The sequence below is a fragment of the Pleurodeles waltl genome, chromosome 11, assembly GCF_031143425.1.
Source record: "Pleurodeles waltl isolate 20211129_DDA chromosome 11, aPleWal1.hap1.20221129, whole genome shotgun sequence".
In the NCBI taxonomy this organism is placed as follows: domain Eukaryota; kingdom Metazoa; phylum Chordata; class Amphibia; order Caudata; family Salamandridae; genus Pleurodeles; species Pleurodeles waltl.
In genome coordinates this window covers 243,868,447-243,896,036 of record NC_090450.1, presented here as the reverse complement: position 1 = coordinate 243,896,036, position 27,590 = coordinate 243,868,447, and the positions used below count along the sequence as shown (strand labels likewise).

The following is a 27,590-nucleotide window of genomic DNA, read 5'->3' as shown; positions in this document are numbered from 1 at the left end:
ACTGGATCTAGGTGGAGGTTAGTGGCCTATTGCTGAGTGTAGGTAAGGTACTCACCTGTCCCTATCAATGACCATTTTCCAACAGAGGCCAAATAAAATATATCTGAACTAAAGTGCACCGCGGCAGGCCTAGTTCGCTAAAATAACATGTGTAAAATTATAGCTAAAACGGCTACACAAACCATCTGTCATTCGAAAAGCAATTATATGATTGTGGCAGAGGCATGAATCAAGCAGTTCTGAAGGTGACTCATCAAACACCTGCAGTGTGAGGATGGGGTGACACAATTTTGATTCAGACTTGTTTAGAGGGGAAGGAAGACGGTGGTGGCAAGATTCTCTACTGTTCCCATTGGGCTACATCAGGCCTTGGGAGCAAACAGGGCAACCCTTTGGCTTGGTAGTCATAATTAAGAGCATTGACGGTCCTTCAAAATAATACATTAAACAATTTTTTTCTGAATTTAATGATAAATATTGTCAAGGAAATCAACGGTTTCTGAATGTGTAAACATTGACACAAGGAAAAATATTTATAATTAGTGTGTCAAGAGACAATTCAGTTTTTGGATTTATCATTTTTAGTCTCAATGATAATTTAGTTGCCATGCGGTATTTATTTGGTCAAGCATAGTGAATGGTGTAAAATTAGTATAATACACAGATGCCTGCAAATGCTTTATAAAAGCCCAGCTAACTGTGACATCCTTAGTGACCGGTGATAAAGAAATGATATAATTGCTCAACTGTAATACCTTATTACAGTTGACTTGTGAGGGCATAATGCCTGCTGCTAGAGCCAACAGCTAAGGGGAAAAGCAGGAGACAAAGAATAGTAAAAGCTGGAATTCAAACAAGGAAAATGAAACCCAGGATTTCCTTCTTCTGCTCTCATTTTCTCGATGAAAAGTGATATGCAGAAACAAGATGATTATTTGTTCACCCTTTAGATAATTAGATAGAATCTCCCTGCAAGTTTCTACACTTTCTGAGGTACATTATGTTTTAAACCTAGTTGCACTAAACGGATTATAATGTCATTTTGCACCAAATATCTAACTGCTTTTTTGGTGCGTTTTGTTTTGCACTACATATTTTACTTTTATTCTTTATGTCATAAAACATGTCATCTTTTTCATATGAAAGACCAACACACCGAAGATTTAAGTGGTTTGGAAGAAGGGTGATGATGTGACCAGGTATTATAGGGAACAAGGTTCATACGTACATACATTTGAGGAACTCAGGCTTCAGCCTCATTCCACTATATGGTCACAGATCTCCTCAGTGACTTTCAATATCCTGATAACGTACAGCAGGTATGCTTTATCCCCTATATATTTATTAGTCACCACGTATACACAAATACCCTCCAATTATATAAAACTTTAGTTTGGGTAGTAATCAGGAAGAACATCCCTCATTATTTTCATATTTATAGCACAGACTTCAATATATCTTTGAACACACCCACCTCTTAGCTCTAACATTGGTCGATTTTTCCAAGACTCTGGCATCATTTCCCTCTTAGTGCGGAAAACAAATTGACTGTTAATGAACTTGCGAACGCTAGAAATTGTGAAAGTCACTTCTGGATGGACGATGTCAAAGTACTGGTCCAGGCGAATGCCCATTGTCTGAACACCAGGAACAATCCTCTGAATACTCACTCCAGATTGCTTCACCCTGAGCTTCAAGAGACAAGAGAAGAGGATCAGATTGGCCCTCTATCAGTAATAAAGTCAACAAAAAGAAGCATACTCTCCACAAAGGGGAAGTTAGGAAATGTAAGAAAACTTACTTTATTTGTAATGCATCAGGAGCAAACAGCAAAGCTACTTCTGGCTCCAAATTAATTCTTACGAATACCTATCAACATTCTTTTAGTCATGTGCGTTTCACAGCACACAAGACACAACACAACACATCTCCTTCCTTTATGACAATTTAAACATGTTGGCAACACACAAAAAGTAGATAATCCATACATCAAAACTCGGATCACGTGCAGGAGGAAAAGAACACATCATAACTCCATCAAAACTTTGGTCTCACTATTTATCGAGACACTCAGGCATTTTAACAACCTTCTTAAGATTCTACTCATTACCACCACTCAGTAACACTGTGTTACACCTGGCATCCTTGGCGTGGTTTCCCCTAACTTTTTACCTTTGACCTCCTGTTTTTGTGGACTTCGTTTTTGCTGGTTTTAGGATTCTGTGCACTTTACCACAGCTAACCTGAGCTAAAATGCTTGTGCTCTTCCCCTTAAACGTGGTATCATTGGCTTATCGCCAATTGTTATATTTCATTTACTTATAAGTCCCTAGTAGAGTGCACTACATGTGCCCAGGGCATGTAAATTGAATGCTACTAGCTGCAGCATTGATTGTGCCACCCTCTTAATTAGCCTTGTTAATCTGTGTCAGCTCTGCCACTGCAGAGCCTATGTGTGCAGTATTAAACTGCCATGTCTACCTGGCAAAGTCAAGAATTTTGCAGGCCCAAACCTTCCATTTTAGTATGTCACCCCTAAGGTAGGCCCTAGACAGCCCCAATGGCAGGGTGCAGTGTATTTAACAAGTTGGACATTTACTTTTAAGTTATATATGTCCTGGTAGTTAAAATATTTTACATTTGTTTTACACTACTGCAAGGCATATCTCTCCCATTGGTTAACGTTGGGATTACCTTAAAACATCTTCTAAATGTTATTCACAATCTGGTAGAGATAGACTTTTCAAGTTTGGTTTGTCTGGAAAACCAATTTTAAAAATCCTACCTTGTGGTGAAGTCAGATTTTAAATTGCAATTCTGAAAATCGTACTTTTAGAAAGGTAGCGTTTTCTTACCTTAGTCATTTGGTGCCTGCTGCCTGTCTCTGATCACATGTCTTGGTTGGGAGACAGCTGGGATTTGTGTATTCACCCAAGACATCCACAAGCAAAGGGAGCTTAGGTGTGACTTGATGGACCATCTTTGTCCTGATGGCCATCCTGAGCAGAATGGGAGGGAGTAGCTGGACACAGCCTTACTTACACCTGAATACGCTGTGTCTTGTCCACACACAATACACCCTGTAGTGAATCTGCAGCCAGATCAGGAAAAGCAGGACATCTGTTCACTTCAAAGGCATCTCTTTGAAGTCCTCCCCTTTAAAGGCATCACTGGGTATAAACTGGACCTCAAACACGACCAACTCACTACACTTCTGCACCTGTGGATATTCCACCAGGAAGATGGAGTCCTGTACTGCTGAAGATCTGACACTCTGCTGGACTTCTGTTTGCTGTATTCCTGCCTTGCTGTGCTGACGTCTGCCTGCTGCCTTCTTGTGTGTGAGTGAGAAGGACTAGACATGCATCTCTCAAAACCAGAGTGACTTCAAGGGCTAGTCGGCTGGCCACCTTATCTGAAGGCTCAAGGACATAACAGACTTTCAACAACCTTGCTCCTGCACCTGGACTCTGTCATCTGTGAATCTGTCCTGCCAAGTGGTGCCACCCCAGTCCTGGGCCCTTAGAAATTGGCCTAAGGTGAACTGGCATATACTTTGTTGCTGGAACAGAAATGAAGCATCGCTGCTGGTGTGTGGTGAAAATCAATGCATCATCTCTCCTGCATGAGTCAGAACTCTGAAACCAGGATTTCATCGCTGCTGTTCCTCTCATCTCAACACCAACACCTTACTTTCTGAAACATCACTGCGGTGCTTTTCTCTGTGCAAGGTCCTCGTAGACCCATTGATGGCAGCCTCGATGGCGACGAGGAGATTTCACATCACAGCCACTGTGCTCATCAGAACCAACACATCACCTCAACTGCAGTTCAGCTCCCCGACTTCAATGCAGTAGGAACTCACACTGCAGCTCTACTGCATCTCAGTACCGATGCACAGGAAAAAGCAACACATCCTCTCTACTGCATGGTTCGGAACTGATGCATCACCCCACAACCTGGATATAAGGGAACCTTGTTCAGTTGGCCCAATGGGTTCACTGCTGGTGGCCCACGCTTCATTGCAGTCAGCTTAATTTTTTACTTTGTCCTGGTCCAGTGCGACCAGATGTTCCAGTTGGCGCTTATGGCTTCTGAGCGCTGTTTTACAGTTCATTTTTTGAAAATTCATAACTCAAGTTCTACTTATTGGATTTTTGTTTATTTTTTGTTTTATTTATTAAAATAAGTTCTACTTTTATAACCTGGTATGGGATCCTTTCTTGTGGTGTTTTCACTGTTTTGCTGTTTGAAGTGTTATACGCATTGCCTTCAAGATAAGTCCGATTGGTCTCTGCCAGGCTACCATAGGGTGGGAACAGGTTAATTTGGGGTTTGCTTGTTCCTTACCCTGACAAGAATTATGGTTGCTGCTTGCCCAGGGCTCACACCCCAGTTAACCAACAACCCAATTTCTCACACACCACATATGTGTTCACCTTCTTTACCTGCAAAGGATCAGAGTACTTCAATAGCCCCTTCTTCCCCTTGTGTCCACTCCATACTCGTACCCAATCACCAACTGATATGTCCATGTCACAAACATTTCTTGTACCTCCCACCTGAACTCAAAAACTTCCATCCAAATTTTGTTTTTGGACTTCCTTGGGCAAATTATCCTTGCTTTCTATCCCCTCATCAACTGGAAATGTGTCTTACCCATGGCACTATTGGGAGTAATGGGATACACCCTTAACAAAGAGCCAGCAGTATCTTTCCATGAATCACCTTGACCCAAAGGCTATTGTAAGCCCTCTTTTAGTGTCCTGTTCCACCTCTCCACCAAACCATTTCTTTGGGGCAATAAACAGAATAATGAATGTCTTCTGCTCCCCATTTCCCCAAGAAATCACTCATGTCACATGAAAGAAGTTGTACACCATTGACAGTCACTAAATGTTTCAGGAATCCTGTTGGACTTTTTGCTTATGCAGGGTCATCCCCAATCTTTTTGCCTCCTGCCTCTTACTTTTTCTGACCTGTTGCTGTTGGCTTTTGAACTCTGAGCATTTTACCACTGCTAACCAGTGCTAAAGTGCATATGCTCTCTGTGTAAATTGTATGTCATTGGTTTATCCATGATTGGCATATTTGATGTACTAGTAAGTCCCTAGTAAAGTACACTAGATGTGCCAGGGCCTGTAAATCAAATGCTACTAGTGGGCCTGCAGCAGTGGTTGTGCCACCCACATAGGTAGATCTGTACTCATGTCTCAGACCTGCCACTGCAGTGTCAGTGTGTGCAGTTTTAACTGTAAATTCGACTTGGCAAGTGTACCCACTTGCCAGGACTAAACCTTCCCTTTTCTTGCATGTAAGGCACCCCTTCAGGTAGGCCCCAGGTAGCCCCAAGGGCAGGGTGCAGTGTATGGCTAAGGTAGAACATATAGTAATGTGTTTTATAGGTCCTGACAGTGAAATATTGCTAAATTCGTTTTTCACTGTTGCAAGGCCTGTCCCTCTCATAGGTTAACATGGGGGCTACCTTTAAATCTGATTAAAGTGTAGATTTGCTTTGGGAGCAGATGGACATGTGGAGTTTGGGGTCTCTGAGCTCACAATTTAAAAATACATCTTTTAGTAAAGTCGATTTTAAGATTGTGCGTTTGAAAATGCCACTTTTAGAAAGTGAGCATTTTCTTGCTTATACCATTTCTGTGACTCTGCCTGTTTGTGGATTCCCTGTCTGGGTCAGTTTGACAGTTGGGCTGGTTGCACCTCACACTAGACAGTGACACAAAAGGAGCTGGGGTGTAGTTTGCATTTCCTGATGAGCCATCTGTGCTAGAAGGGAGGGGAGGAGTGGTCACTTACATCTGAAAGGGCTGTACCTGTCCTCACACAATGCAGTCTTCGACCCCCTGGTGAGTGTCTGGGGCCTTCGCCTGGGCAAGGCAGGATTTAAAAGAGACTTTACTTTGAAGTAGGCCTACTTCAAAGGAGAAATTGGGTAACAGAAGGGCACCCAAAACCACAGACTTTAGAACACTTCTGGAGACAAGAGGAACCTCTGCCTGGAGAAGAGCTGAAGAGCTGAGGACGAAGAGCTGCCATGCCTGTGACTGTGCTTTGTGGAGCTATCTTGCAGTTGCTGCTTCTGCCAGAGTGAGAGGGCAAAGTCTGGACTTTGTGTGCCTTCCATCTTGTGAAGAAATCTCCAAGGGCTTGATTTAGAGCTTGCCTCCTGTTGTTTGAAGTCTCAGGGACAGCAAAGACTTCTCTCTGCCAGCACCTGGAGTCTCTGGAGAGACTCCTGCTCTGACAAGTGGTGCCCTATCCAGTCCCTGGGCCCTTGAAAGGAAAGCTGGTGGAAATTCAAGGAAATCGACTTCGGACGACTGCGGACCAACGCCGCTGCTGAAGCCGGTGACGCCGCCTGCAGCCGACTCCGTGATCTTCGCTGGAATGCGGCGACCTTCGCAGGCCCGATGCCGCTGCAGCCCGGCTGAAGTCCGTGACTCTGTGGAAGTTGCTGCACCACGTTGTGACTGACACCGCTTAAAGTGCGTGGATTCAACTGTTCGCACAGACGCCGCGATCCCTGACTTCGCGCATCGACTTGTTTTCACTCTTCACCAAAGGTACTGTAATTGGGGGTCTACGTTACTCCAAGTCCAACGCTGCTCGTGTCAGCTTGTTGGGAACGACTCCATCACGATGCCGTGTTAATACCTCATCGAAGCATTTTGTGTTTCTAAGTGCTATTTTTTAGCTTAATCTTTAAAAAATGCATAACTTGACTTGTGTATGTCTGATTTTTGTCGTTTTGGTCTTGTTTTGTTTAGATAAATATTTCCTATTTTTCTAAACTGGTGCTGTGTCATTTAGTAGTGTTTTCATTAAGTTTCTCTGTGTGTTGGTACAAATACTTTACACCTAGCACTCGGAAGTTAAGCCTACTGCTTTGCCAAGCTATCAAGAGGGTAAGCAGGGGTTAGCTGAGGGTGATTCTCTGTTACCCTGACTAGAGTGAGGGCCCTTGCTTAAACGGGGTAACCTGACTGTCAACCAAAGACAACATTTCTTCCAAATCCCATCCTTCTTCCAAATCCCCTCAAGCAGACTGATCACCTCATGAGCAGTGGCATAACAAAGCCCCTCTGCAACATCTGGAGTGCGGGGGCCCTGAGCTTCAGGGGCCCCCTCCGAACTGTGTACTGGCCTGAGAGCTCCTGAATGAGTCTGGAGGATGGAGCCTTCCAAGTCCTTTGCAGGGGCCCCCTTAAGTTTTGTTACACCACTGCTCAGGAGTAGTCGCTCAACAGGTACACTTGACTTCCGGCCACCTGGAATGGTAATCAGTGGCAACAATGACATACACAAAACCCCAACCTCAAAACACTGTAGGGCCTAGATACTTACAACCAAGTTTTGTTCCATGGGGCATTCATTTTGACAGTAGGTACGGGGGCTCTTCCACTGTCATTTGATACTTGTCACTCTACACACAAGGTGTACAATTCCTGAAATTCTATTGCACATCTTGATCCATATCATGCCACCAGTATTCTGCCCTCAGTTTGTGCCTAGTTGCCTCTATTCCTAGGTGACCCTCATGTGCCAAATGTATTTTGTGTTCTCTTAACACTTTAGGCACCACCAATGTTTCCCCTCTACGTAAAACATCTTCAATCTTCGACATCTGCGACAATTCATCACTAATGTTTAGGGACATTCTGAGCACAATCTGACCCTTACTAGGACATCCTTCTGCCCCATACCTTATAGCCTTCTGTAACACCACATTGTCTTTAAAGGCTTGCACCAACTTTTTGTGCAGAACATGTCTGCCAGCCATTACACTGTCCCCTGCCACTAACCAATTTGTTTCTTCCACTCCCGCTTCTTCCAAATCATTAAAAGGGCAACCTTGAGACGGAGTCGGACAACACATTTTTCTTTCCCGGTACATACTCCATAGTGCATGTATACTCAATCAGTCTCTACATCTACCTTGCTATTCTGGAGGAAGTTTTACCTGACCCCTCTGTAGTGAAAACATTTATCATTGAATGATAGTACCTAAAACAAATTCTGTTCCCCAAACAAATTTCTTAAAATGTTTGACTTCCCACCAACAGGCCAAAGCTTCTATATTAATGGTAGATTAAGATAACTCTTCTCCTCTTAGTGGTCTTAACTCATAGACTATGGTAAATTCACTTCCATTCATACGCTGTCAAACTAGTGTCCCAATCCCCTATTGCTGGCATCCATGCAGATATTAGACTTGACACAAGTGTCAAATGGTTTTAATGATGGAGCAGATCCTATATCTTTACAAATTCACTTTCACATCCCTCACACCACTCAAATTTGCAGTTCTTACTGATCAGTTTCCTCATGCACACAGTTTTGTAAGCAAACCTGTGTATGAAATGTGAGTATTATTCTGTCAAACCCAAGAAGAATCTTAGCTGATCCTTATTTACAGGAGGCAGGGCATCCTGTATAGCCTTCACTGGTTTGGCCTTAGGCCTCACACTGTGCTCATCCAACCAATGTCCCAGATATTCCACTCCTTACACTTCAATCTTGCACTTTTCCATTTTGATAATCAACCCACACCTTTACAAAATGGATAATACTTAATTTAACACATTGTCTTGTGTCTCCTTATCTTTGCCAAAAATGAAAATATCTTTGTGGATTTATGACACATTTGGCATATCATAGAATACATGATGCATTGCCCTTTGGAAGACTGTAGATGCCGAAGCCAAATCAAAGGGCTTGTGTACAAACGTGTATGCCCTATCAGGTGTACTGAAAGAAGTTAGAAGCATAGACTCTAGATGTAACAAGATCTGGTAGTACGCATAGGACAAGGCTAATGTGGAGAACCGTTTCGCCCGCTTGACCAAAGTCAAAATATCATCAATGTTAGGCAAAGGATGCCTGTCCACCCATATTGGTTAGTTGAAGTCATGGAGATCCACACACATTCATAGATCGCCATGGCCTTCTATGTAAGCACAATCTGAGCCAACCACTCTGATGCTTCAATCCCTTCTATAACATTCTCCTCACATAGTCTGTGCAACTCCATCCTTAAAGGTTCTCTCATGACGAATGGTAAAGTGCATGCCTTGTGCACTTTGGATTCAGCTCCATCCTTCAATGTTATTTTATGTGAGAAACTTTTCAATAAACCCAACTAATCGCTGAAAGCATCTTCTGACACGTCATTTATACTTGTCTTTGCCCCAAACACCTGGTCCGGGTGATTGGGGTCCTGTCTAATTTGCAATTCACTCTGCTGTGGCCATCCCAACAGGCAAGATCCATCTTATGCCATTGACTGGGTAGTGACACCATGAAAACCCCAAAATGCCTTCAAAATATCCAACCAAATCAATTGATTTGATGCCAAATGCCACAAGCCTACCATCAAGTGGTCTCAAAGTTCTGTAAGGGAATTTATCCAGCTTATTTTCCTCAGTCAAGGTATACTGGGCTCCTGAATCAAACATGACTCGGATTTCCAAATCATGAACAGTTATAGTACCCAGTTCCCACCTCACAGACTTGCAGTAAGAACTCCTGTGGCACTTTTGTTTCACCAGCGCTTTCCACTCCAGCGGCCATATTTATATATCTCATAGAGAATATCTCACCATTGCCTTTGCATACCCTGGAAAAATTCCCTATAGCCTTACATCTTCTGCAAAACTGACCCATCACAGGACATGGGAATGGTTGCAATATGATCTCTTAGCCCACACTTATAACATACTGTCTCTTTGTCTTGCCCATCTGTCATTCTCACTCCCAGCATATGTTGTTTCTTTCCACATCTGTCCTTATGAATCCATTTCTGTACCTATGTTATTTTGTTCACATTTCCAGATGGCATTTCCTTTAACCCCTCCTCTGTATTCTCCACACTCTTTGTAATTTCTATTGCTTTATTTAGAGTTAAACCTTTGGTATTCAGCAACCTTTTTGTGCTCTTTTGTTTATTATCTACTGTTCTAACTGGTCCCTCAACATGATGTCCAGAAAATCCTTGTAATTGCAAGTTGAGGCCAATTGGCATAAATCAGCCATGAAATCACCCAGATGTTGACTTAAGAAACTTGAATCTTTCCACCACTTAGTTTCTTTTTTCCTTAATTAATGCCCAACTTTTGCAAAGCTATTCCAAGCTCAGCTTCTATCTTCATCATCTTCCTCAACATGCAGTGGAGGAAAGTGCTTTGAAATGTGCCGGCTTTCCGCTCCTAAAAAATGCTTAAGCATTGCTACTTTACGCGCTGCTGCAGCTATGTTGCCACCAATGGCTATTTTATAAGCTTCAAATCCCTCATATCAATCTTCCCACAGTTGAACAGGTTTGCTATGTGTGTTCAAGAAGGCAGTTGCTGCGACAGTTCCTTCCATAGTTAACTCCATAACAACTTTTTAAGATGGTACTGGTAATACAAATGTTTACTTGTTGTTCTCTCTGTTTTCTTTATACGTTATTTCCACCAACAGCTGGACATTTCTCTCTGGTTGTTTATTTTTATGATTCATGTTTTAATCTGTATATCTTTGTTCTCACAGAGTAGCATGCTTGTTTGCAGTGGAATAGTGCAGGCATCCAATTTTTCTCATACAGTCCCTTTGAATTCTCTAGCAGGTGAAAATCTAATGCTCTTGACGTCCTGTTTCTTGGTTACAGTTGCGAGTGTGAGGCTGATGCTGACTGGCTTGTGCATCACATGCGTGGCAGACGTTCTGCTTGCACGCAGCATTAAGTTTGAGCGTGTAGCAATATCCATGATTTCCTACAGTTTTCTTTTTTTGTCTTTTTGGTGTGTACTTTGTTAGTCCTTGCAATTGGCAAATTGTTTGGCCCCTAAAGAAGGACCTGTTAATATAATGTAATACACTGTTCCAAGAGAGATGAATGAAAAGAAAACAAGGGAGTCCTAATCAATAGGAGCAAGAGTCCTCACACACCATATTAGGTGTCATGCTTCATCATCGGACAGCTGACTTTCGGGAGCGCAGCCAGGGGGTAGGTGCCATATTAGACACCGGTCTAACTACAAATCTGTTGTTAACCTGGCAACAGGCCTGCGTGATCCCATGAAGCTCGTTCTCTAGTTGGGATGGGTGACTGATAGGAACAGCAAGTCCGGGTTAAAGTGAACTTGAGTAACTGACTGTTGACGTCTTGACTGTGAGTGTCAGAATGGAGGAGTCTATATTATCTGTTTTTCTTATTGGAGAAGTCTAATGATATAGTAGGTCCTGAAGAAGCGTCACAGGATCCGTGTGGACCAAAAGAGAAGCGAAACATGTCGACCGTATATTGAGGAACGTCTGTTAATTACCGACTTCCTCCACATTCTATTATTGTTTCTAGTGAGTGTTTGAGCATTATCTCTATTGCACTCCCTTGTTATATATTTTTTTAAATCTTGGCCATCACCCAACATCAAAGAATAAATGAATATTTAGTGAGGGTTCTGAGCCAATTTTATTCTCTATTTTGATTCTTTCTCCTTTCTCTTCGGACCCATATTTGGTTCCGTGGCATCATCGATAAATAAAAGACCTCCGGCAAAGGCCCCCCTTCGGGGGGTGCCCGTCAGACATTGCAGCGCCGGTCTGACGAGGAGCTGTCCGGTGATGAAGCATGACACCTAATATGGTGTGTGAGGACTCTTGCTCCTATTGATTAGGACTCCCTTGTTTTCTTTTCATTCATCTCTCTTGGAACAGTGTATTACATTATATTAACAGATTCTTTGGAGGGTATACACTGGACCATTAAGCCTCCGATCCCTTTTCTTCTGAAGTACCCCAAAGAAGGACGGCTGCTCACCAGGATGCAGACGAGGTTCTGAACACTTCCACTCCTGATGCAAATCGTCACGTTTCCCCAAATCATCCCGCTTCTCAGGTTCTCTGTGGACTGCTTGTCACCAAATGTAGGGTTCCCTCAACAACAGAGAAGTAAGCAAGGTAAGGAAACTTACTTTATTCATAATGTATCAGAAGCAAATGGAAAAGCCACCGCCGGCTCCAATTTATGCCTTTGAATCTCTATCAACATTCTTTTATCTGTCTGCGTGCCACAACACACCAGATGCAACAAAACTCTATCAAATATTTAATCCTATTTCTGGGCAAAGAGTTCAGGATAAGGTTATTGTATACAGAAAAAAAGAATTCACTTCCAATGTGTATTTTTTATGCAACCAGATTATGAATTCTCCATGACCAGAAGCAGCCTAATATTTCAAAGAGGAGCAGAACGCTATAGACACTACTTATTCTTTGGTTATAGTTAAGCAGTAAATAAACATTGTTTTAAGAGCCGCAAATAACAGTTGTTACTTAAGGTAGTTTGCTGACCTCGAGAGGATGGAAGACAGCCGCTATCAGGAGCAGGTGAGTGACTTAGTTGTGGGCGGATGCTGTAGTTTAAATCTTGTTTCATATTGTTTTTCCTTAATCCCCACGGAATACAGAATAAGGGTGCAGACTATAGTTTCCTGTGTCAAATTCCACATGTAATTATCAATTCTGTGTCGATGAATGCTGAAAGAGAGTGGTAAAAAGGATTGGGGCAGCAGTGGAGGGAGGTAATAAAGGGTGCAGGGACAGAAAAGGCTGTGAGCTGGCACAGGAGTGCTCAATGCTCTTGCAGCTCAAGCCTAATTTCTGATGGATTTTCAGGCTGTTAAATTGAGCATGGGCAATCTAGGTGCAGGATCACAGGTTTACTTGCAATCAGGTTGAGTGGTATTGCACTCACGGATTATGCCAGGTTGGACTCGTAATCAGCGCAACTAAGCTAGAAGCAGGTTAGAGCTACCAGGTTACTGCACAGCATATTTAAAACATTGCAGTGACTGTCTTATGAAGTCAGACTTAATGTTTTTTTCAGTGTATTCAAAGAATAAAATCCTTATTATGTAACCGGCATCTGATGCAGTATTTTGCTTCTGGCAAACGCTATCTCTTTGCATATCCCAATATGCGGAGCAATACAGGATGGATGCTGTTCTAATCCCTCGGTAAACATACTCAGGACCCCACCATTCAAGGAATGACCTTGCTATGTTTTTGTGAGAACCCTAAACTGTATAATTTTTAAATAGTCAGTTTACTTACTTTATTTCTTCAGTCAGCGTAGGCTGCCCAGCCATTTCTGTTAAGGAAAAACACCTATTAGGTTCTGGTTAGATTCAGCAAGGTTTAACATTTCAGGTCCAGCCCAACTGCACAAGCTTTTGCCTTTATGCAGCGTGTACCACTTAGTATGCCGTAAAGACTGGCATTGTGTGCTCCCTCTGTGACTGCATTGTTCTATTGGCGCTATTCCTATACTGGGTCAATCGCAGCCTAGTGCCACTGGACTCTGAATACTAGTTCCAGCAGCGGAGGCAGTGCAGTAAACCAAAGCACCTATCAGTTCCATATGCCTGATTGACGGTGACAGACAAACTACACCACACATTGGGGGTCATTCTGACCTCGGCGGTAAAAAGGCCCTTACCGCCGGTCAGAAGTCCGCCATACTACCGCCGCGGCCGCGGTAGACCGCCACGGTCATTCTGACCACCAACTGTGAAACCGCCAAAAATCCGACATCCAAGGAAGGCCGCCACATCAGCGGGCCGCGGAAAACTGGAGATGACCAAACCTCCACCGTCACGCCAACACAAACACGCCCATGCCATTCTGACCCACGAATCCACGCGGCGGTCTTTCAACTGCGGTATTCCATTGGCGGTACACACCGCCGCGGTCAAAATACACACACAGCTCCAAAACACTGCCACATTGGACATTTTGAAATACGCACACCTGAGACACATACAAACAACGCTCCCACACATCCAATCAACTATAAAACACACACCCACATCACCCACAAACCCCCACTAGTTGGAAATCGGAGCAAAGGCGAGAGCGAGAGAGATAGAGATAGCGAGCACAGCATTAGAAAACCCCAACACACACAGGAACACAACTTCATCACCCACACCACATCTACGCACACATCACCACATATCACCACGCACATCACCACAAACACCACCCCACACCTCATCCACACCACCCCATGGCACCCCAAAGACACCCAAGGTTTTCGGACCAAGAACTCCGGGTCATGGTGGAGGAAATCATGAGGGTTGAGCCCCAGCTCTTCGGCACACAGGTGCAGCACACCACCATAGCAAGGAAGGCTGAGCTATGGCAAAGGATCGTAGACAGGGTAAACGCTGTGGGACAGCATCCCAGAAATCGGGAAGATATCAGAAAGCGATGGAACGACCTACGGGGGAAGGTGCGCTCGATGATCTCCAGGCACAACATCGCTGTGCAGAAGACTGGCGGAGGACCCCCACCCACCCCACCCCAATTCACAGCATGGGAGCAAGAGGTGGTAAACATCCTGCATCCTGATGGCCTCGCTGGAGTAGGCGGAGGAATGGACTCTAGTAAGTCGAATCTCAACTACTTCACCCCCCCCAACCACCAGCATGCCAACCCCCCCCCTCACCCCCAATATCAACCCCCAGCACATAACCTCCCTGCCAATGTCTCACCAGCACAACCCACCCTAAACAACACCAACCCCTGAATGCCAACACAAACCATAGACAGCCACCACCAAAGCATGACCATTGCACATACCCATACACCCCCCCCAAACCCTCACAACACCTCCCACAAGGGAATGCCAGCACTGGGGGACAAGGGCACCCAAAATGCACGCCATGGCACACACAGAAACAATAACCATACTCCTTTACCCCTGCAGGGCCCGAACGACAACACACCGCCACGGAGGGTCCAGAGATGTCCATCCCACCCCCAGAACAGGCCCCCAGCGAGGACAGCAGCTCTGTCGACTTAGAACCTGACGACCAGCCCGGACCATCGGGGACCTCTGGACAGTCGGTTCCCCACACACAGGACACAGCAGACCCAAACCCCTCTGGGAACACCAGCACAGCTCCCACCCAGCGGGCCCATGCCTCTGTCCCGCGGACGCGTCAATCAGCGGTGTGTCCGCCACTACAGGGCACCCAGGCTGACCCAACACCCCAACAACAACAGGGACCTGGGGGCAGTGGTAGTGGGCACACCGTCCAGGGTACAGAGGCTCGGGGAAACAGGGCAACTGGGAGGGCTGCTGTGCGACAGGGGGGGGAGGACAGGCCCAGGGAACCGACTCTCGAAGAGGCCCTCACCACCATCATGGGAGCCTACCATCACTCCCAGGAGACGATGGCGACGGTACTGGCCAGGTTCACCGAGATCCAGGCACAGCAGGAGGAACGGTACATGGGGTTCAGCAATGAACTCCGGGCCATCGCTACCACAATGGGGACCATAGTCCAGGCCCTCAACCGCATTGAAACCACATTGCGGGACCATGTGGCACCGCAAAGGGCCCCTGTCACTAGCCCGGACGACGAACAGCCTACCACCTCCGCCGGCGCTAGTGGTCAGGAGGCCCCCACAGAACGACGGGCCACCAGAACCCCACCTCCTGCTGAAGAACAACCACCCCGCAAGAGGAACCTGAGATCTCAAAGGAAGACAGAGTAGGATGCCAAGACCCCCGCCAGTCTAATATCCCCCCGGATGTCATTCCACTGTCCCACAGTGTCACCCTGTCCAACCTTGAACTGCCCCTGCTCCATCCTTCCACTGCCATATGAACAATGCACCTGTGCGACCGAGAACTGGACTCTGCCATGGACATAACTCCACCCTCACCCTTCACCGTTTTAATATCATGTACCAAAATATAGCACTAAAAATAAATCACTCATTGCACATAAATCATTCTGGAGTCAGCCTGTATTATTTACAAATGTATAACACATTACTTATCAATAATGTTCTGTTATATATGTGTGGACAACATACCGATGTCAATAAGCATCAGTCCATGGGCTAACCAGGCAGAAGTCACGCAGTGGGTCATACAGCACTGAAAAGGGAAGGGAAAAGTAAACTTCAGTTAAAAAGAACTGGGGGGAAATACACAAAGTAAAGATGCAGGGGGCATTCAGTAAATGGTAAATGGCGTGGGTGATTCCTACCTGGGTGCTACTGAAAATACTGTTGGATAACTCTGTCCCTGTTGTCTGGGTCGTCCTCTTCGTCTTCCTCCTCTTCACTCTCCGCAGGCTCCACAGCTGCTTCAACACCACCATCTGGAGCATCCTCCTGCAGGAAGGGCACCTGACGTCGCAATGCCAGATTGTGAAGCATACAGCAGGCCACGATGATCTGGCACACCTTCTTTGGTGAGTACATCAGGGATCCCCCTGTCATATGTAGGCACCTAAACCTGGCCTTCAGGAGGCCAAAGGTTCTTTCAATGACCCTCCTAGTTCGCCCATGGGCCTCATTGTACCGTTCCTCTGCCCTGGTCCGGGGATTCCTCACTGGGGTCAATAGCCAAGGCAGGTTGGGGTAACCAGAGTCACCAATTAGCCACACACGTTGTCTCTGTAGCTGTTCCATCACATAAGGGATGCTGCTATTTCGCATCACATACGCGTCATGCACTGACCCAGGGAACTTGGCATTCACATGGGAGATGTACTGGTCAGCCAAACAGACCACCTGGACGTTCATCGAATGGTAACTTTTCCTGTTTCTGGACACCTGCTCATCGTCTCTTGGGGGTACTAAAGCCACATGGGTCCCATCAATGGCACCAATTATGCTGGGGATATGTCCAAGGGCATAAAAATCACCCTTCACAGTGGCCAAATCAACCTCCTCAGGGAATACAATGTAGCGCCGCATGTGTTGCGTCAGGGCAGACAACACTCTAGACAAGATTTTTGAAAACATAGGCTGAGACATTCCAGATGACATGGCCACTGTTGTCTGGAATGAGCCACTTGCCAAAAAATGGAGGACTGACAGAACCTGCACTAGAGGGGGAATTCCTGTGGGTTGGCGGATGGGGGACATCAGGTCTGGCTCCAGCTGGGCACACAGTTCATGTATAATGGCTCGGTCAAGTCGGTATTGTAGTATGATGTGGCGTTCTTCCATTGTCGACAGGTCCACCAGCGCGCGGTACACGCGAGGATTCATCCTTCTCATCGCAAGTCCCAGCGGACGGTGCCTAGGAAGGACAACATGGAGCACAGAGACAAGCAAGTCACAGGTACGTTCACCACTGCATGCATAGCACACGATTATCTATGTATTGAAAGGCGTGTATGTGTGGCAATGCAAGGCCTAGGCCTGTGTGACGCAGTACAAATAATGCCATGTGGGCCCTTGAAATGGCGGCTGCCTGACCTGTGAAGTGGGACAATGGGATGTGAGGTCAATGCGCTGGCGTGGCACACCGTGGCGGTAGGCGGTCGAAGACCGCTATACGAAGCCGCATTGGCTAACATTGAAGCCTATGGGTTTCAGGAGCCAATAATGAGGTGTGCCGGCGGTCGCGGTACGCACCGCCGCGGTACGCACCGCCGAGGGCGTGACCGCCATTTTCTATCTGCTTAATCACTCGAGACCTGATCTTCCACAGGAGAGGACCTATACTGCAAGTGCTGCTGTGACCTCGGTCTGGAAGTGACAATGGCTGCTGCGACTGGGGAAAGGGCCCCCGCCTTCAGTTCCGAAGAGTTGGAGAAGCTCGTGGACGGGGTCCTCCCCCAGTATGCGTTACTCTACGGTCCTCCAGACCAACAGGTAAGTACACTGGGTGCACATTGAATGGGCTATGCCTGTGTGGAGTGGGGTGGATGTAAGTTGGTGGGGTGGGGGGCGAATGAGGAGTGCAATGCACGACAGATGAGAGCATGTGCCATATGGCAAGGTTGGGGAGGGGGGCCAATCGCATCTAACATGCAGAAAATTGATGATTTTTTCCGTCCCACCCTGTACATGTCAAATAGGTCAGCGCCCATCAGAAAGTGGACATTTGGCGTGCCATCACCAAGGAAGTCCGGGCCCTGGGGGTCCACACAAGACGGGGCACCCACTGCCGCAAGAGGTGGGAGGACATCCGCCGCGGGACCAGAAAGACCGCCGAGTCACTGCTGGGGATGGCCTCCCAACCTAGGAGGGGTGCCAGTCGTACCCTGACCCCCCTGATGTCCTGGATCCTGGCGGTGGCCTACCCTGATTTGGATGGGCGCTTGAGGACATCACAGCAGACACAAGGGGGTGAGTATCAGCACATTCTGCTATCTCTCTGCGCAGTGGAGGCGTCTGGGTGGGGGAGGAGGGTTGGGGGTGACATCAGGCCAGGGCGCTTTCTGTTGTGTAGTCCGCTCCTTTAGGCATGGCCCTGTGCTCCCGGACCCCACCTCTGTAGGGTGACAAGTACAGCTATCGATGGTCCAGCATCACACATGTGCGCCTTTGGCGTCTGTAGACATGTAGTCCTAGTCCGAAGTACTGAGTAGTGTACCCCGAAAGCACGGCTTAGTGCATGAGGCTCCTGTGTCTGTCCTCTCCGCCAACGGTGTTGACATTGCATGCACTCAACCTGGTCTTCGTTTTTCTCCCCCCACCCTTCTTCTTCGTCTTCTTGTGCATCTGTGCATTAGCATCATCAGGCGGAGGAGAATTGGCATCGGAGCACGAGGGAGCTGCACGTCACAAGGCCCCGGTGGGACCAGGAACAGACACCGAGGGCACCAGTGATCCGGAGGGCGAGGGGAGCACCACAACGGGGACCGGTGGTGACACCAGCGACAGCGACACGTCCTCGGATGTGAGCTCCCTAGCGGTGGCGGCAACATCCGGGCCCCCCGCCTCTCCAGGTACAGCCGCCACCCAGCGCACCAGCCCCGCCCTCCCAGCAGCCCCTCAGCCTACGCTCCGTGCCCGCTCGCCCAGGAAGGCGGGCGTCTCCTTCGCCCCAGGCACCTCAGCCCCTGCCCCTGTTACCCCTGCTGCCCTCAGTGAGGAGGTCATTGATCTCCTCAGGACACTCATTGTTGGGCAGACTACCCTTTTGAATGCCATCCAGGGGGTAGAAAGGGAGGTGCATCGGAGCAATGCCTACCTGGAGGGCATTCATTCGGGTCAGGCTGCCCATCAACGATCGTTCAATGCTCTGGCCTCAGCACTGACGGCAGCCATTGTCCCTGTTTCCAGCCTCCCTCTTCTGACTGCCTCCAGCCTGTCTCTGTCTCCTGTTCCTCAGCCTATCCCATCCACACCATCAGACCAGCCTGCACACACCTCAACACCCAAGGGAAGCTCATCCAGACACAGGCACCACAGAAGCCACAAGCATTCACGCAAGCAACACCCAGATGCAGACATTCCAACAGCCACTACCACCTCTGTGTCCCCCACCTCCTCGTCTCCCTCCTCCCTCCCTGTCACGTCTACACTCACACCTGCATGCACACCACCATCAGCCAGTGCTTCCATCACCAGCACACCCTCCAGTCCAGTCCGCACACGTGCAGTCACCACCCCCACTACCATTTACACGTCCCCTGTGTCCTCTCCCAGTGTGTCTGTCACCCCCTCTTCCAAGACACACAAACGCAGGCAGCCACCCACCCAACAGCCATCCACCTCACGACAGCCTCCAGCACATGCACCTGCACCCAAAGACAGCACACCTGACTCTCCTACAACCACATCCTCTTTCTCCACTTCCATCTCCACTTCTCCTACCTTTTACCTTGGTCCTAAGAAAGTTTTCCTTGCTAATCTTGACCTCTTTCCCTCCACTGACCCACCCCCTCCATCTGCAAAGAGTCCCAAGAGCACCTCAGCCACCACCAGCCCAGCTTCGAGTGTCACTGTGGTGCATGGGTTCTGGAGCCCACCCTTTGCCAGCAGTGACACCTCAATCAGCAGCAAGGGGACAGCCAGCCCCCCACCAGGCAAGAAGACCAGGAAGGTAAAGGGCCGCCGTGAGAGGACTGACACGGCTGCCCCCAAGGAGCCAAGTTCTCCCACATCACCAGCCACAACAGCTAGGGGAGGCAAGGGCCCGAGAGCCCCATCTAAGGAGCGAAAGGGCAGCAGGGCGGAGAAGTCAGCCAGCAGGAGCGCGGAGCAGGAGGGGCCCACAAGCCCCATCCCGGGTGTTAGGAAGGACACCAAAGGGCCCAGGACTCCGTCACCGAAGGGTCCAGCAACAGCACGGTCGGAGGGCGAGTGAGCAGGGAGTCCAGGCCAGGTCTGGCTCCCTTGACCTACTGGACGAGCACCGCTGAACAGGGCCCCGCCGTGCAGAAGTGCACCGCTGAAGAGGGCCCCGCCGTGCAGTAGAGCACCGCTGAACAGGGCCCCGCCGTGCAGAAGAGCACCGCTGAAGAGGGCCCCGCCGTGCAGAAGAGCACCGCTGAACAGGGCCCCGCTGTGCAGAAGAGCACCGCTGAACAGGGCCCCGCCGTGCAGAAGAGCACAGCTGAACAGGGCCCCGCCGTGCAGAAGAGCACCGCTGAACAGGGCCCCGCCGTGCAGAAGAGCACCGCTGAACAGGGCCCCGCCGTACAGAAGAGCACCGCTGAAGAGCGCCCCGCCGTGCAGAAGAGCACCGCTGAACAGGGCCCCGCCGTGCAGAAGAGCACCGCTGAACAGGGCCCCGCCGTCTCATGCACCACTCCGCTGGGCCTTTCCTGTCAAGCACCGCTCCGCTGGGCCCCGCCATCTCAAGCACCGCTCCGCTGGGCCCTTCCTGTCAAGCACCGCTCCGCTGGGCCCCGCCGTCTCAAGCACCGCTCCGCTGGGCCCTTCCTGTCAAGCACCGCTCCGCTGGGCCCCGCCGGGCCCCGCCGTCTCAAGCACCGCTCCGCTGGGCCCTTCCTGTCAAGCACCGCTCCGCTGGGCCCTTCCTGTCAAGCACCGCTCCGCTGGGCCCCGCCATCTCAAGCACCGCTCCGCTGGGCCCTTCCTGTCAAGCACCGCTCCGCTGGGCCCCGCCGTCTCAAGCACCGCTCCGCTGGGCCCTTCCTGTCAAGCACCGCTCCGCTTGGCCCCGCCGTCTCAAGCACCGCTCCGCTGGGCCCTTCCTGTCAAGCACCGCTCCGCTGGGCCCCGCCGTCTCAAGCACCGCTCCGCTGGGCCCTTCCTGTCAAGCACCGCTCCGCTGGGCCCCGCCGTCTCAAGCACCGCTCCGCTGGGCCCCGCCATCTCAAGCACCGCTCCGCTGGGCCCTTCCTGTCAAGCACCGCTCCACTGGGCCCTTCCTGTCAAGCACCGCTCCGCTGGGCCCCGCCGTCTCAAGCACCGCTCCGCTGGGCCCTTCCTGTCAAGCACCGCTCCGCTGGGCCCCGCCGTCTCAAGCACCGCTCCGCTGGGCCCTTCCTGTCAAGCACCGCTCCGCTGGGCCCTTCCTGTCAAGCACTGCTCCGCTGGGCCCTTCCTGTCAAGCACCGCTCTGCTGGGCCCCGCCGTCTCAAGCACCGCTCCGCTGGGCCCCGCCATCTCAAGCACCGCTCCGCTGGGCCCTTCCTGTCAAGCACCGCTCCGCTGGGCCCCGCCGTCTCAAGCACCGCTCCGCTGGGCCCTTCCTGTTATGCACTGTTAACGGTTCACTGTGCCCACCATGCCTCCTCCTTGACCAGTGGAGACTGTAATCCACCTGATGGACTGTGGCTTTGCACTTCCCAGGATGGAACAGTGGGCAAGCCACCCACTGTAGAGACTTGAGAGACTGTGGCTTTGCACTCCCCAGGATGGCACAGTGGGCATCCCACCCACTGTAGAGACTTGAGAGACTGTGGCTTTGCACTCCCCAGGATGGCCGGGTGGGCATCCCACCCACTGTAGAGACTTGAGAGACTGTGGCTTTGCACTCCCCAGGATGGCCGAGTGGGCATGGTGGCCCCTTCGTGGATCTGCCGTCGTGGACTCATGTGGCTGTGGTGCCGCCCCCCTTCCCTTCCCCCTGAGGTGCCTGTAGTTTTTTCATCAGATGCCCCTGCAGTGTTCTCTCCAAAAGACTCAGGTTTCCTGTGTGGGCTTTGCCCTTGTGTTGCTACACTTTGGCCCACGGACACTTTGAATCTCGTTAGTTGTGCAGGACTTATTGCCTCGGTATTTCGTATGCACTGGATATTGTTTTTGGATATTTGAGTTGTTATTGCTATTTGACCGTGACTTATCAGTGGTTTTTCTTTCCCATAAATTTCGAGTCACTATTTAATTATGTCCTTGTTTTCTTTACGGGGGTTTGGGTGGTTTCACTGTGACTTGTTGCTCTGCATTGGTGTGTACATGGTTTGGGGGGGTGGGTGTATCGCGTATGTGTGTGCACGTGACCTTTCGTCCTCCCCCCTCCCGTGTGTCGTAGGTGCAGTACTCACCGTTGTCGTCTGCGCCGGCGTTCGTACTCGTGGTAGATGAGCAGGTAGACGAGAGCAGGTAGGATGTTTAATTCGGGTTCCATGCTGTCCTCCTTCCTCGTGGAGTGCGTAGAGGTGCGCGTTTTCCTGTTCGTAGTCTGTTTCCGCCGTGTTTTTATCGGCGGTGCTCCCGCCCCGGAAAAGGTGGCGGGTTGGCCGGTCATGATAGTGTGGGCGGAACATTGTCTGCCGCCTGTCTGTTGGCAGTGACCGCCGTGCTGTTTGTCGGTCCCGCCGTGGCGGTCGGAGTGTTAAGTTGGCGGGCTGTGTTGGCGGTTCCCGCCAGGGTCAGAATTCCATTTTTTGGACCGCCGGCCTGTTGGCGGGTTGGCCGCCGCTTTATCACCGACCGCCAGGGTTAGAATCACCCCCATTGTGTTTAGAAGGCTTTGTCGGACCACTGGTTTTACTGCTTTTCTGGTGCAGTCCAGCTGGAGACTGCTCGCATCGATGTAAGGCCTCAGGGTAAGCCATGAGGGTACTCCACATGTCAATGTGCAGTGCACAGCAGCATTGTATTCTCCCTTCTTGCCTGCAACATCCAGGTGGAGCCGTTGCTTGGCCAGGTCAATCACAGCATAGTGCCAACGGGTGCAGACCCCTGTTCCTCATTCAGCAGGAACTGAACCTCATTAAACATGTGCCCTCCATGGGTACAGGCCCAAAGTACCAGTACACTGCACCACATGAAGCAGGCTTATTCACTCCACTGGTCTTTTCTATTTTTCTGCTTCTCTGGTGGTGGCCAGCCAGAGAGAAACTGTTTGTTGCAGGAATGTGCCCAGATTTAGGCTGGCAAAGGAAGAGGGTTGTAAGTGATCTACCCATAGTTACCGAGGTAGGGAACGAGCCAACATGTATAATAAATTCTGAATAGTTGTGAGCGGGGGTCCCCAAATTGTGTTTGTCATGGGGCCCCCCAAAAGCCTTAAGATGTCCCTGTGCATCCTTGTAAGCTGCGTACACTAATAAGAGAATGCCTGTTATAAACAGACCTCCAACTTGAAAGTTTAGTCAATAGACCATATTAAAAATATAAGGGAAGCGTAACAGTGCTAAAGTATGTGGTGATGAAAAGCAAATTAGCCCTAGCTCCTAGACATGCTTTTGAGGGATCTTCCCCATTTCCACATGAAGGTGTTCTCGAGTCTTAGGCAAGAACCTGATTTTTAAACCACCTCTCCCACTTTTTGGCACCCATATTGCTAAACCCCTAAATAATTGCTATACGAGTGCGCCCCCACATAGAAGGCAGTGCTATAGTTGACCATCTACCTATGCAACATATGCAAAGCAGGGCTCTGCTTGCCCTTGTTTGATAGGGTGTCAGAGTTTAGCAGACAAGAATGATGCAGCCCTTAACTGCACTCTGTCACTGTCAAGGTCTATTGGATTCCTCTGGGAACCCCGGTAGAATTTAAAAAAAAAAAAATGTTGTGCACATTACAGGAAAATATAAATCTTACTGCCACAAAGAAAATTTCGAATTGGCTTTGAATTAAAGTAACTAGGAAACGTAGTTAAAAATCACAAGGATGGCTTCAAAACATAAAAGGTTAAAGAATAAAAATAAAAAAATAAATTCAAGTATTGGTCCACCATCCCTGAAGTACATTTATTTTCAGGGAGATGTGTGGATGTGATCAAAATGGCAAAATGTCATGTCCCTCAGTGCAAGAGAGACAATGGTTGAAGCGGGCTGACCTATAGCCCCATGCTGTATGATGTTGAGGGTGGAAGTGAAATATGGATGACAGATGAATGTACTAAAACTGATGGACTAGCTTCACCCATAAGTAAGTATTATTTATTTCTATTTTTTATTACATGAGGCAACCATTGCCACCTAAAAATGCCGGTGGAGCGGACCTAAAAATACAGTTCCAGGTGCTTTTGAAGTGAATTACTGTCTTTATCTTACTCACTTGTAGCCTATAATGGTCCACTTGTAAATGTCAGGCAGCAAACTGTGCTCCCGCTTATAATCTCTACAGGTGGATGTGGTAATCATCAGGTGCGGAACTTGACACGTCGCAATGGGCAATTACATGCAAAGTGCAAATGAATTTACCTAGTCCTCGATGTGCAAACCAGAATGTCATTATTTTTGCCATGAGATTTGTTGGAAGTGTTTGCGACGAACACTTGTTAGTGCCCTGCATTTACTCACGGCCAATAAATGTCAATTTAACATGTGATACGAGGCCTTGAGCTATTTACATATGTGTTCATTTCACATAGTTAACAATTTCTCTCTACGTTCTTAGATCCTCCATTAGGGCCTATTAGGCTTCTCTTGGATCCTTAGATGTTTACCTAATTCTAGACTATGTCCCGCCACTCCAGGCTGCAACACTTGGAACTTCCTTGCAACATTATCCCCCTACAGGATTTTTTCGTACATTAGACTTGAAAAAGTTACAAGATATGACCAAAAACGTGTTGTCTCTTGGTGTTTTTGAACTTGGAAAGAATGATAAAGGTACTCTCACATGATAATAAAGCAAATGAGCCTTATTTGCTGGTTTTGCCTGTTTGGCATAAAAATAACCTAACTAGCAAAGTCTGTTTTCCCAACGTAGGCAGGAGTAAACTCAAGTGTTTCAATTTTAACTGTGTTGTACAAGGCACTTGGCACTTTACTGCTCATTGGAATTCATCATGCTTGGCTCTCACAAACTGAATCTCACAAAATGAGTTACACAAATTGGGCCTCACAAATCGAAATCAGATTAGAGGTTATTATAAAAACTGTTTCTCACTGACTGGAATGAGGCAAAATGTGGTAACACTAATTCCTTTTCGCAAATACTTTTGCATGTAAGGCATAACGGAACACAACATCCTGCTCATCTATCTACAACTTCCCAGCTGAACCCTGACTCTCACCTCAAAAAATAAGAACTGTTACTAGGTAAATCATGAAAACTCTGTACATTTTGTATAAAGTGTACTTTTTTATAATAATTGTATTCAGGGCCGGCTTTAGCGCTGATGGCGCCCTGTGCAACAGTCTTTTTTGGCACCTCCTACTCCATTACCACCTCTTCGGATTCCCTCACTACCACCTGGCAAATGCTAACCCTCACCTCTGCATAACCCCCTTTTCACATACATTCATTTGTTTTAAAGCGCTTGTAAAGGCTGGCTTTACTAATCCACTCAACTATTCACATAAAATATAGTTCTGCTCTTTGCAGCATGCATATTAACCCTTTATGGCGAGTCAAAGCTGCTGCTGGACAAAAATCCCATCCCTCTCCCTAGCAGGAACCTTAATCACAAGAGGTATCTTGATATTTTAATTGCTTCCTGAAGGCTGGGCGGACAAGGAACCTTTCACCAGTTGCTTTTAAATCGCAAGCGCCCCTCTGAGGTCAGCATCCCCCCAATCCAAGTCAGCACCCGGTGCGGCTGCACTGCTTGCACCACCCTTAAGCCAGCCCTGATTGTATTCAACACTGCCCTATAACTCCTGCAACCCAAAGACAAGTTATTGTTCCCTCATTTTGTAATCATCCACTTGCCCCTGTACCCTGCATGTAACAAACCATATTCTGTTCTACGTAAAGCTCTCTGCATCCTCACAGATAGGTTTGTGCCATACAAATTATACTACACAAAAAAATATGCAGTCTGTCATTATTATAAAGCATAAGTCATTTTATATCCCTATTGTTGCTTTAAAGTTCTCCTTATGAGGGTTGTTTGCATCAATTTAGTATTTGTTTTGGCTACCATTTGAATGTATGTATATGGTAGTTCTATAGAATAAACATAGCCAAAAGACAGCAGAGCCCTGTACAGGGTCAAAACAAGCATAAAGTAAATGTGTGGTAGGAAAGGTAGCTGCCTTGTGGATGGTTAATACATTGTGATGTAGTGTTTTTTAAAGTGGTTAGTCTTTCAACTCTTTCCTATATCGGAGCAGCACTAGGGTGGTTCTTATGGATAAGGCAATGCTTTCCAGATCGTGGGTGCATAGTTGTAAAAGGCCTGCTGCCTTGTTTTGTGTTACTTTTACACTACTTAATCTGCAGTCTGATGGTATCTGACTGTCGGAGTGCTGAGACCCACTACAGATTGTGAAGTTTGCAAATGACGCAGCTGGATTTCAAAATGGTGCAGGCAGGCAAAGGGAGCCAATGAATTCCATTAGGGTTGGAGTGATTTGGTCATATTTCTTCAGGCCCTGGTGAGATGCCCATAAAGCATAAAGGAAGCCAGTCGGGCATCTCAGAGGCCATGGACATTACCACCATTCAAATGCAAGAGTATTTAGGCTTGAACAAGAATTGTAAGGTTGCTTTCTTACTTTCTTTAAAAGAGAGAACTGGTACCAGCCTGCCTTTGTTTTATTGGCAATGTAAACCTTGAGGATGAGGTTGGTGTTCAAGGTGGATCCAAGTGACTTGGCATTTGGTGAATGTTGCGTTCAAAGCAGTGAAGGTGCATTTCATTGAGCCACATTTGTACTGCATTTTGTTTGTTGTAATTGGCAAATAACAGGAAATCTGTCTTGGATGGGGTGAGCTTAGGTAGGCACTGGGCAATATGGTCTGGATGCTCTGCAAGTAGTATTTAAGACATGGATGTCTGCAGCAAAGGAGAGTTTCAAGGACAGTAGTGGATTATCAGCATATTGGTGCAGTGTAATGCTGTTAACTGCGTAGACCATCAAGCCCCTCCATGTAAAGACTAAAGATGACATGAAACAGGATGGAATCTTGGGGGAGACTGGAAGTGAGAGGGATTTTTAGTGACCTGGAGGTGCCCATGTGGACAAACTAGTGTTGATTGTAAACATAGGAGAAGTCAAGAGAGCATCATCTACGATGTGTATATTAGCGATCTCAGTGCTGCAGGATGATCTGAAGAAAGACTAGAAGCATTGTAGGAGATGGTTAGCACTAATGTGACCTTGGAGATGAGCACAGACTACTTTTTTAATGATTTTGCCAATGAATTGTAGGTAAGTGATTGACCGGTAGTTGACTAGGTCATCAGGGCCAAAAGTTAGCTTCCTTAAGAGTGGGAAGATCTAGCCTGTCTTCAGAGATTCTGGGAAGATACTTTGACTGAGGGAGGCAATGGCAATGGTAAGCAGAAGTAACAAATTGTCCCTATAGATACATTTGATGAATGGCAAGGGTAAGACATCATCTTTATAAGAACAGGCTTTGAAGAAGTTGAGAATGTCAGGGAGATTGGGTATGGCTTTGAACCCTGACCTTTGGGGGATTCTACAGGAATGGATGGAGGTAAGAGATGAAG

At 47.9% G+C, this 27,590-nt stretch overlaps 1 protein-coding gene across 1 annotated transcript in view; it reads right to left on the bottom strand.

Annotated features, from left to right (window-relative positions):
• Window positions 1–27,590, bottom strand: part of LOC138266600 (guanylate cyclase soluble subunit beta-2-like) — a 480,633-nt gene that overhangs the window by 192,017 nt on the left and 261,026 nt on the right. Inside the window, exon 9 of the mRNA XM_069215434.1 lies at window positions 1,475–1,691. Coding sequence (XP_069071535.1) covers window positions 1,475–1,691 — 217 coding nt within the window. The remainder of the gene's footprint in view (window positions 1–1,474; window positions 1,692–27,590) is intronic.